Source organism: Mus musculus, chromosome 18 (genome assembly GCF_000001635.26).
Source record: "Mus musculus strain C57BL/6J chromosome 18, GRCm38.p6 C57BL/6J".
NCBI classification, from domain to species: domain Eukaryota; kingdom Metazoa; phylum Chordata; class Mammalia; order Rodentia; family Muridae; genus Mus; species Mus musculus.
The window spans coordinates 89,019,854-89,032,200 of NC_000084.6; the positions used below are offsets into that span (position 1 = coordinate 89,019,854).

Sequence of the window (12,347 nt, forward strand, 5' to 3'; positions counted from 1 at the left end):
GTTTTTTTAGTCTCTGTGAGTCTACCCAATTGTTCTTATTAATTATTCTGAGTTTCTGATGTTATTTCATAAAACAATATTGTCTCTATGAAAATAGGTCTATATGAAAGTTTTTAGTAGAAACAGGAAAATATTAGTAATGGCTATATATATATATTTATATGATAATTATGTATAATTCTAAGCCTGCTTATAGATATTTACATAATATAAAATATTGACTTAAATATCTTCTGTTTTTAGGGTTCGTTCACTAGCATTAAAACTTTTAGCATTTCATCTTACCAGTGAAGAAGGGGCTGATAAAAAGCGCCCGTTCATAGATGCTGGCGTTCTCTCCAGAGTTACTAATCTGTTTATTGTGAAAAAACCTATTGACCTTAAGTTGGATGACAGAAGAGAACTAGTTATTAAGGTAATTTTAACTTTTGAGTTTATTACTGTGTGGTAATTTGACATATTTATGTAGCATGTATTTTATGTGGTGTTTTCCAGGTTGTGTGTGCATAGGAAGGGAGATGACTAATTTGGGGCTAGTTTCATGCATTCTGTATTGACCTGGCTTCTGAATGTGTTTGTTTACTTGGCAGGTATCACTTGAGTGCCTGCTGTCTTCCAGGGATTATACCTTCTTTAACTGAGTGTATGTGCTGGAAATATAAGTTATTCCCGGATTATCTGAAATGCACTACACTTGAATATAGTGACAAGTTTTGTGATGAATTTTAATTTATTTTTCTAATAAAAACTATGAATATGTATGTATATATACTTATGACTACAATGCCCAGTTGAAGGCAGAAGAGGGCATTGGAGTCCTTGGAGCTGGATTTACAGATGGCTGTAAGCCACTTGATATGGATGCTGGAGTTTGAACTCAGGTCCTTTGGAAGAGTAGTATATGCTCTTAATCTCTGAATTATTTCTCCAGCCCTGTTGTTTAGTTTTTCAGTTAATTTCTTAAAATATATAAGATTTTTCTGTGTGTGTTTGTGTTAGAGAGGAAAGAGCTTATTTCATCTTACAGATTAGTATATCATCAGTAACTTAAAGCAGAAATCATGGATAAACATTGGTTATTAGTTGGCCCCCAGGGTCAAGTTCAGATATTTTTTCTTATACAGTTCAGGCCCACCTTCCTAGACATATACCACTCACAGTAGCCTGGGCCATCAAGCATCAATTAGCAATTAAGAAAATGCTCCATAGACTTTCCTATAGACAAATCTGATGGATGCAATTCCTCAAATGAAGTTTCCTATTCTTCGGTGTGTCAAGTTGACAGCTGAGATTAACCACCACTGAATAGAATTTAGCAGAGGGTCCAAGAAACAATGTTGCTTTTGTTCTGTTTATATTGCTGTCCTTGCTATCTCACACTCTGTCTTTGAAATAAGCCAATCTGGCTGGTAAAACTATTGAATTTGTGTCCAGTGGCAGAGATGGTTAAAAAAGAGGACCATGGGGTTTGCAGGAGCGAGAGAAAATTTTTTTGAGTCATGGGTATGAGTTGCTTTTCTTAGGTTAGTCTGGTATAGCATAGAGATGCTAGGAAACCTAGGAGTTTTCTATGATATTTCAACGATTATGAATAGCCTATAATCTTTAGCAATAATGTTCATTAAAAAGAGAAACTTATTTGGACGTCATAGTTGTTTCTTTTTAAGTTTCTCTATTAAGTAACACATCACTGTTACAAATTTACATATAAATGCTTATTTAAGTAACTTGACTGCAGGCTTTTGTTTTTATGGCATGAACTATAAAATTTTATTGGATTTGGAAACGTGAAAGTATATTTATTTTTCAGTTGGAGACTGTTAAAAAGGTGTGTGACATATTCACCTCAGACGATGTTGATCTTGTTTTAAGAAAGTCAGCTGCAGAGCAACTAGCTGTGATAATGCAAGGTAATGAGGATTTTGTTCTGTTCTGTTCTGTTCTGTTCTGTTCTGTTCTGTTCTGTTCTGTCTTGTCTTGTTTTGTTTTGTTTTGTTTTTTGACAGTGATTGTTGCTCACCTTGGATTTGAGATTGCTGTTTAGTAGTCTTGGTTATCAGATGGCTGTTCATAGGCCAGCTCTAGCCTCTGACTTATTTTAACCTTGAAGATATGAGTGCCTTTTTATGTTTGGAATTGTTAAAACCAAGATTCAAGAATGTGTGATAGACCTTACATGTGATATTTACTACTCAGTTTTTCACAAAAAGTTTGCTTGCTTGTCAATGTGTTTCCATATGAAGTTGAGAATTGTTCTTTCCACGTCTGTAGAGAATTGTATTGGAATTTTGATGGGGATTGCATTGAATCTGTGGATTGCTTTTGGTAAAATGGCCATTTTCACAATGTTAATCCTACCAGTCCATGAGCATTGGAGATCTTTCTGTCTTCTGAGGTCTTCTTTGATCTATAGAATGCCATTTGGGGGCATAATCAAATTATCAAATATACTATAAAATATTAATAAAATTATGAGTGTAAAGTTTCATATATATTTAAAATTTATTGGTATATGGTAATTTTTATTTGTACATGTTGCTCAGAGAAGTGAGTCAAACAGTACTTTTGGGTAAGACTGAAAAGAAATCATTGTGGGCTAGAGAGATGACTCAGTGTTTAAGAACACTTACTGTTCTTGCAGAGCACCTGGGTTAGGTTCCCAGCCCAAACATCCATAAATCCAGATCTAATCCTGTGGATCTAATGCCTTTTGTGTTCTCAGGGCACTGACTGTTGGTATACAGTATATATATATTGATTGAGACATATATATATATATATATATATATATATATATTCATTCATTCAGACAAAACACCCATACACATAAAATAAAAAAATGTGCATTGTAATCATGTATATGTATGGCCCATTGTTTAAAAAGAGTATGTGTGTGGTTTAAAAATAAACTAGAGAAAAATACTGTTTGCTTTGTTTGTACTATTACTACTATATAGGCTTCCAGTATTTGTTTGTATTTAATTTTTCCTCATCTTTGATATGCACTTTAATGTTTCTGAAAAAAAAGAAAAGCTAATTTTCATTTATATACTGAAAAGACATCTGGTAAGTATTCCACAGTTACCCTGAGATTATTGGACTCTGGGATGAGAGGATAGTTTGAAAATGCATAATCAGCATATTTCTGTTTTTTTTTATTTCATTTTTTATTTTCTTGATTGAGACATAATCCAGCTAAAATATTGTCTAAATACCCAAGTAGACACTATAAATAAAGGCATGTAGGTGGCCACAGGTATAGGAAAACATATTTCTCACCACTAAATATTATAGGAGTATAAATCAAAAACACATACTAGTTAGAATGTCTGCTATCACAAAGAGAAAAACAAACAAACAAACAAACAAAAACAAAACAAAATACCTACTGGCAAGGTTGGGGGCAAAACAGGAGCTCAGTCTCCACCTTTTATGCTACTGATAGGGTAGTGTAGCCCTTATGGAAAACAGTATGCAAGCTCCTCAAAGACTTCAAAACTGGACTGCTATAGTATCTAGCTAGGTCATCATTGGGTATATAGCCAAAAGATAAGAAATGATCATCTTGGAGAAACATTGCATGTGGTGACTAGTTTTATGTCAGTTTGACACAAGCTAAAGTCATCTGTGAGGAAAGAACCTCAGTTGAGAAAATACCTTCATATAATCTGGCTGTAGGACATTTTCTTAATTACTTGATGTGTGAGGGCCCAGCCCACTGTAAAGAGTGCCATCTCTTGCCTGATAGTCCTGGATTTTATGAGAAAGCAGACTGATCAAGCTATAAGGAGCAATCGAGAAAGCAGTAACCCTCCATAGTCAGCTCTTGCCTCCAGGTTCCTATCTTGTTTGAATTCCTGTCCTGGCTTCCTTCACTGTTGAACTACAGTGTAGAAGGATAAGCCAAATAAAGCTTTTCCTCCCCAACTTACTTTTGTTCGTGATGTTTTATCACAACAATAGTAACACTGGGACATTGCTCTGAATTTCATGTAACCCTGTTCAGTGTCCTGTCTGTGGTTTTAATGACAGTAATATAGAATGTAGAAAATAGGCTCTAAAAATGTGGAAGCTTGGCGTGACACCCATGATCACAAGTCTCAGAAGGCTGAGGCAGAGTGATTCTGTGACCAGCCTGGGTATAAAGAGACCGTACCTCAAAAATCTGGAAAGAAGGAGCTGGGTATGGTGGTACACACCTGTTATCCCAGTTCTTAGGTCTTGGAGACCTGAGGATCCAGAGTTCAAGGTCATCCTTAGCCACAGGATAAGTTCAGTCCAGCCTGGCCTGTCTGTAGCCCTGCTTCTAGGGCTATTGCATGAATGAATAGATACTTTTGGTTAAAAATTGAACTTTTTTTAGGGTATTATTTCAATATTACTAACATTTTGAAAGTAGAGTTTGAAAATACCCTATATTGTGGTTACTGGAAATTCACTTTTTAAAGACTAGCAATAAAGCTAGTTATAATGATAGTTATAATCATAGTATGAAGATGCCTGTGATTTTTATTAGTGATAATAGAGGAGAAAATTTGCATGTAAATTATTTGCCAATATTTGTCACAAATCTAGTGTTTCTGGCTCTAGTAACATCTGTGTGTACATCTGTGTTTGTGTGTGTACAAAATTCTTAAAATTTTCTCTACACATTCCAATATTTGAATATATGCTTACATTTTCCAGAAATATATAGTTCATTAAAGATTTCTTTTTATATTTCCTGTTAATAACTTGAGAATGAAAATCATTTATTAGTAGACTGATGTTCATGTTCAACCCATATCTATATATTAGTGGAGACTTCTAACTATTTTGAAGTAAACTATTTGGAAAAGAGAAGAAATAAAAAAATTATATATAAAAAATTTACCATGTAGAATTAAAATAATTCATTTGCATTTTAAAGTACTAGTTCTAATTAATATTTAAAATAATTTTTATGTTTGTTAGTTTTTTAAAATTTGATATTCTATTTGTTTACATTTCAAATGTTATCCCCTTTCATGGTTTTCTCTCTGCAAACCCCCTGTCTCATCCTCCTATACCCTGCTTCTATAAGGGTGCTCCTCCACCCACCCACCCACTACCTCCTCACCACCCTAGCATTCCTCTACACTGGGGCTTTTGCATTTTTGCATTATCTTTGACTGTTTTGTCAATGTTTTCTATGTTATCTTCTGCACCTGGGATTCTCTCTTCATTCTCTTGTATATCTTGTTGATGATGCTTGCATCTATGACTCCTGATCTCTTTCCTAGGTTTTCTATCTCCAGGGTTGTTTCTCTTTGTGATTTCTTTATTATTTCTATTTCCATTTTTAGATCCAGATGGTTTTGTTTAATTTCTTCACCTGTTTGGTTGTGTTTTCCTGTACTTCTTTAAGGCATTTTGTGTTTCTTCTTTAAGGGCTTCTAACTGTTTACCTGTGCTCTCCTTTATTTCATTAAGGGAGTTAAAGTCCTTCTTAAAGGCCTCTATCATCATGAGATGTGATTTTAAATCAGAGTTTTGCTTTTCTGGTGTGTTGGGGTATCCATGGCTTGCTGTAGTAGGATGACTGGGTTCTGATGATGCCATGTAGCCTTGGTTTATGTTGATTATATTCTTGCACTTGCCTCTCATCTGTGTTGTTAGCTGGTCTTGCTGTCTCTGATTGTGGCTTGTTCTTCCTGTCAGCCTGTGTCAGCACTCCTGGGAGACCAGCTCTCACCTGACTGGATTTGGGTATGAAGAGCTGTGGCACAGAGACAGCTCCAGGCACAGATGGAAACCAGAAGGATCCTCTGTTTGTTAGTTTTTATAGTTTTATTTTTTAATTTAATTTTTAAAATTTTATTTACTTATTTATACATTTATACATATTATATTTATATTAAGCACTTTCCTCTTCTTTGCCTTACAGAGACCCTCCACCCATCTCTCTCCCATTCTCTTCTTAGAGGGTGGGGTCCTGCGGGGTATCCTCCCACCTTGGTGCATTAAGTCTTTGCCAGGGTAGTTGCATCCTCTTTGACTGACTGCCAGACAAGGCAGCCCTGTTGGAACGGATACCTCAGTCAGGCTAAAGCTTTAGCAATAACACCACCCACCTACTCCCCCATCTCCAAAGTGCTCCAGTTGTTGGGAGGCACACATGGAGACTGAGCTGCACTTCTGCTACCTATGTGCCAGGGACCTCAGTTCATCCTGTGTATGCTCTTTGGTTGGTGGCTCAGTCTCTGAGACCTCTCAGGTGCAGGTTAATTGACTTTGTTGGTCTTCCTGTGGGGTTCTCTTCCTCTCCAGGACCTTCAATCCTTTTCCCAACTATTTCATAAGAGTTCCCGACCTCCATCTAATATTTGGCTATGGGTATCTGCATCTGTTTCAGTCAGCTGGTAGATGGAGCCTCTTAAAGGATAATCATGCTAGGCTCCTGTCTGCAAGCATAACAGTATCATTAATAATGTCAGGGCTTGGTACTTTGCTGTGGGATGGGTCTTAAATTGGGCTGGTTAATGGTTGGCTATTCCTTCAGTCTCTGCTCCAACTTTGTCCCTGCATTTCTTTTAAATAGGATAAATTTGGGGTCTAAAGTTTTGTTGGTGGGTTGGTGTCCTTATCCCTCCACTGAGGGTCCTTCCTCGTTTCAAGAGGTGTCATCTTCAGGTTTCATGTTCCTACTGTTAGGCATCTTGACTAATTTCATCTGCATTAACTTCTGGCAGCCTCCCCCCATCTCAGGTCTCTGGGGCTTCCTAAAGATTCCCCCCAGTCCCCCACCCCTGGTAGCTGCAGATTTCCATTCATTTCCCTGGCCCTCTGGGTCTCTTTGCACACCTGACCCTGCCTTCCCCAACCCCATTCCTCTCCCCCTCCCCTTTCCCAACACTTTCCTCTCTCCCTCTGCCTCTTCATCATGGGAATAGATGGCAGATTTGCATGTAACTTACATGTTTTCACAGTGTACAGATTCATAAAAATACTTTGTCTTCTAATTTCAGCCTTAGGTATACCCTATTTATAGTAGCTAGAAATTTGTGTGCATAACTGTCTCATATATTCAGAATGTTTTTTAAGGTACAAAACACTTAGTTAATTTTTAATACTGTTTTGCCTGTAGATATTAAAATGCATACAGTGGTGAAAAAGTTATGCTTAGTTGAGAAGATTATTGGACATTTAAATGAATTTGTGGGTCAAGATGGTGAGGTAAGACAATAAAATTTGGAATTTATTATAGGATAACTTTTTTGTAAAATGAGTTTATTTCTTCATGCCTCTGTGGGGTGTGTTTGTGCATGTGTGTGTTTGTGTATGCATGTGTTCTGTGGTATGTGCATGCAGGTGTACTTGCCTGTGCATAGATATGTGGTGGCCAGAAAGTGAAATTGGATATCTTTTTCTTTCCCTCTTTATATTATTTTTGAGGTAGGGCTTTTCATTGAACCTGTAATTAACTCAGGGTTTTTGTGGGGCTAGCTGCTTAGGAGTTCCCAGAATCCATCTGTCTTCATCCACCAAGTTCTGGTTTACTACACTGAGATTGTTCATGGATGCTTGGGATCATATTCAGGTTCTTCTGCTTGCAAAGCAAGTAATTTCCCCACTGTGCCATGTCTCCAGCCCAGTAGGTTGATTTAATTTGTTTGGAACTGAATTTAGAAAGAATACTTGGATTTTTAGTCTCAAAAGGGATACCCACTTATTTGTTTCTTTTTTATTTTTATTATATTTTTTTATTTCTAGATAAGGTTTGTAAAGGAGAATTAAGCTTAGTTTTATAACCAGAAGTCTATTTAATGTTGCTTTTATTTTTAAGTAATTTTTAAAAATTAAAATAATCATTCATTTATGGGTATAAAGGTTTCCTGAATGTATGTCTGTGCATCATGTGCATGCCTGGTGCCTATGAAGGCCAGAAGAGGGCACTGGATTCCCTAGAAGTGGGGTTATACACAGTGGAGAGCCACCCTATGGGTGCTACGAACTGAACTTGGTTCCTCTGCAAGAAGAGACAGTGCTCCTTAACCACTGAGCCATCTCTCCAGCCCAATGTTTAAAGAAACTCTTTAGAACATAATATTTAACTCTTTAAAACATAATATTTGACTCTTTAAGATCACAATGGAGTACTACTCAGCTATTAAAAAGAATGAATTTATGAAATTTCTAGGCAAATGGATGGACCTGGAGGGCATCATCCTGAGTGAGGTAACCCAATCACAAAGGAACTCAAATGATATGTACTCACTGATAAGTGGATATTAGCCCAGAAACTTAGAATACCCAAGATATAAGATACAATTTGCAAAACACATGAAACTCGAGAACTCAAAGTGTGGACACTTTGCCCCTTCTTAGAATTGGGAACAAAACACCCATGGAAGGAGTTACAGAGACAAAGTTTGGAGCTGAGACAAAAGGATGGACCATCTAGAGACTGCCATATCCGGGGATCCATCCCATAATCAGCCTCCAAACACTGATATCATTGCATACACTAGCAAGATTTTGCTGAAAGGACCCTGATATAGCTATCTCTTGTGAGACTATGCCGGGGCCTAGCAAACACAGAAGTAGATGCTCACAGTCAGCTATTGGATGGATCACAGGGCCCCCAATGGAGGAGCTAGAGAAAGTAGCCAAGGAGCTAAAGGGATCTGCAACCCTATAGGTGGAACAACAATATGAACTACCCAGTATACCCCAGAGCTCATGTCTCTAGCTGCGTATGTATCAGAAGATAGCCTAGTCGGCCATCAGTGGAAAGAGAGGCCCATTGGTCATGCAAACTTTTTATGCCTCAGTACAGGGGAATGCCAGGGCCAAGAAGTGGGAGTGGGTGGGTAGGGGAGTCGGGTGGAGAGTATGGGGGACTTTTGGGATAGCATTGGAATGTAAATGAGGAAAATACCTAATAAAAAAAATTCAAAAAAAAAGAAAAAAAAAGACATAATATTTAACATCTTTTCATTTTAGTTTCATATAATTTAATGAGAAAGCAGTTTAAACTTAGATAATGTGGTATATTTTATCTCGTTTCTTGCTGGCAGGTTATAGAATGCTTGATTCAGCCATGCCTCACACTCCTGAGGAAGGTTTTGTACGCTGACCCGGTTATCCGTGTTTCCTTGTCACAGCAGGCCTCTCTCTTGACCCTATTACTCAGAGGTGAGTAAATAGTGTTGAACGACTCCATATGTAGCCTTATGTGTTCATCCTCTAACCAGAGTTAAAAGTGACTTCCCATTGTAGTCAAATGTAGCTGCTTATTAAACTGAAAAAGTACTCTTGAAAAGCACTTAATGTGTGTGTGTAAATATCCCTTCTACTGTTGTTGCCTAGTAGGCAGCAGCTGAGAAATGCTGAGTGAGCTTGGATTGGTTTCTGCACCTACTTGTTAATATGCAGTTTACTACTTATATGGCAAGCATTGTCTGTGAAGAGCAAGGCCAACTGCTTTTTCTTCCTTTTCCTTAGTATCTCTGTCCTATCTTTGTTTTCACTTGCACCTTTGTTTGGCATTTGCCTATGAGATCAGACTGGGATTGAGATTGGAGACTCAACTCTATCACACTGAGTGACTTACTCTGAGCATCTGTTTATGTTCATAATTTTAAGAACAATTTTAAATATGTGCTTTTTAAAAAATCAATCCAGGTTTGATTGGATTTTAATGATATTTAGATAGAAAAATAATGATTTATCCTCTTTCTTATCATTTGCTTTTAATATAGATTTTGGTATTTTTGTATGAGGCAGGGTTTTCTAGAGGAACAGAACATAGGATGAGTGCATTATGGAAAGGACTCTTACCGCAGGCAAGCAGAGGGCACAAGTCCCTTAGATTCTGTCTGTGCTGCTGCCCCAGATCCAGCAGAGGCTGCCTTAGTTCTGCCCAGTCAAGTCAGGTTCCCACCCAAGGCTGGATCTACAAGCACTGTGCTTCCTATATCTTCACCTCCTCATTGCTTTTAATTATTCTAAAGAGGCATTTTGGTCAAATATTTTTATTTTGTGACCGGTTAGGCATTGGTGAGATAAATGAGATTTATATTAGAATATATAACATGAAATAATTTTATTTTAGCATTTTTCCCTCAGTGGTAATCTGCTTACAAAATGAGTAGGACACAGTTTAAGAAACATTTGTGAAAGTCTAAACCAGGTTAAAAAAAAAACAAAAAAAAAAAAACCCCAAACTCTTCATGTTTAAGGTCATAAAATTAATAGTGGACTGTGAGATTTTGTAGTAGATCTTTATGTAGGGATCACCTGAAGGAATAGCAAGTATAGACTTCTGATTTCATATTTTCTTTTGTAAAGCATTTATCCATTTTTCATTTGTTGCTTTCTTTTTCAATTTTTTTTTTTCAGACAGGGTATCTGTGTAGCCGTTCTTGGCTAGAACTTACTATAAGGTAGTCTTGAACTTGAAGTGATCAGCTTGTCTCTGTCTTCTGAATGCTGGCATTATAGGTGTGTTCCACAGTGTCTAGCTTCCAATTTTTTATTCACACTAATAATTATCTTATTAACGTCTTTTAATTTCATCTAGTCTCCCATTTGCTCATATTGTAAAATTATTCAAATACTGCACTTATGAGTATCTAGCAGATACTAAAGCACTTTTGCATGTAAGGGATGATGTTTAGAATTAAGCGGAAGTTTTGTGTGCACTAGACAAGTGCTGCACCAGTGAGCCACACCCCTAGCTTTCAAAAGTACTTTCCATGGCAACACATGCTATATCATTTTTAGCAATTGTTCTCTGTTATGTATATATAGGGAAATTTTCATTTTTAACCAGCTACTCTGCCATGAAACTATGCCTCTGTAAGCATTTATGAAGCACATATTATATTCTCGGTGCAGTGGTAGGCCCTTTTATTAGAGTTATAAGCATGGCAAATGGACTGTCAGAGAGTCAAAGAGGTTGATAAATAATTAAAAATACAGCATAATAACACCTGAAGTGGGATTCCAGAGGCACCCGAGGAAATGCTGAATGTATTAGTGTTAGGGAAGTATTAGATGATGCTCTAGGAAACATGGTATCTAAGCTGGGATTTGAGCATTGCATGGGAGTACAGACAGACATGACTGACTTACTGATAATGGAAGATAATGTTCCACACGTTAGCTTGTTAGGAACAGTGGAATTTGAAGGAGCGTAAATGAAGGGGAAATGAAAGGATGATGTAAGGAGGGCAGCTCATGCAAGATCTGGTAAGCTGAAGAGCAGAGAGAAGCTATGTGAGATCATTTAATGGGAACTTGTATTTTAGAGATTATTCTGTCCTAGCATGGAAAATTGATTGACAGGCTTTAATGATTAAATAATCTTGCAAAGATCTGTTTTGAATTATAAACTTGCTATGACAGAATCTTATACTGTATTACAGGAATAGAATCTAGGTTAAATAGTGTGGGGACAGAATAGGATCGGAGATGGAGTGGGGTGGGGAAGGAGGAATAGAGGCAGAGAGCATGAAGATTCCTGGGATTTATACTCAGGGTTAGGGTTAGGGTTAGGGTTAGGGTTAGGGTTAGGGTTAGGGTTAGGCCAAGATCAGCATCAGGCTGCAGATCTAGCTTCATTGTCAGTACAATAAACTTATATACAGTTTTTTCAGCTTAGTGTGATTCACTTGCCCACTCTAGGGGAGGGGGTCAGTCACCTGGGGAGATTCCCATTCCTTGAAGAGGGGAAGTAGCCATCTCCCTGACCTCTGCTCCTTTGTTCTGATTCACCAGTGTGCTGGGAGCCATCTTAGGTCAGGTACCATTTATATCAGATCAGGGCTCTGACCTGGAGGAGTGACAGGAGCCTGTGGTGCTTTGTTCTCCATCCCACTTTTTCCTCTATCAGGTTCACTCCCACATCCCCTACAAGGAAGTATTCATTTTGCCATTAGAGAGGGAGGAAGTCGAGATCTCACAGGCACTTGGAAGCTTTGGCATATTCATAAAACCAGATATGTAGTAGAGGCAGGAGAAGAACTCTAAACTCTTTATCTGTTTCTTTCTTTAAATGATGACAAATTATATTACCCCACTGCAAAATTCCAGACAGTATAGAGCTATACAAGATAAAACTCTATAGGTTTCATCACCTCTGTTTTTGTTTTTGTTTTTTTGTTTGTTTTTTTACTATTCCTAAAGAAGAATATTGTATTGTCGTTTTACAGTATCTATTTGCCATTTTACTGGATATTGTTTCAAATTTTTTAAAGATATTTTTATTAAATATTTTCTTTGTTTAAATTTCAAATGTTATCTCCTTTCCTATTTTCCTCTCCAAAAATCCCCTATCTGCTCCCCCTTCGAGCCCTGCTCCCCAACTCACCCACTCCTGTTTC

The 12,347-nt window shown here is 37.3% G+C and overlaps 1 protein-coding gene across 7 annotated transcripts in view; it reads left to right on the forward strand.

Moving 5' to 3' along the window:
* Rttn (rotatin) overlaps window positions 1–12,347 on the forward strand; it is a 159,279-nt gene that overhangs the window by 48,118 nt on the left and 98,814 nt on the right. For all 7 annotated transcript variants that reach the window (XR_386368.3, XR_001782364.1, XR_001782365.2 and 4 more), the window contains 4 exons: window positions 244–415; window positions 1,811–1,910; window positions 7,106–7,194; window positions 9,039–9,156. Coding sequence is in view for 3 of the 7 variants with exons in the window: in XM_030250463.1 (XP_030106323.1) it covers window positions 244–415; window positions 1,811–1,910; window positions 7,106–7,194; window positions 9,039–9,156 (479 nt within the window). In the remaining 4 variants the exon portion in view is untranslated. The remainder of the gene's footprint in view (window positions 1–243; window positions 416–1,810; window positions 1,911–7,105; window positions 7,195–9,038; window positions 9,157–12,347) is intronic.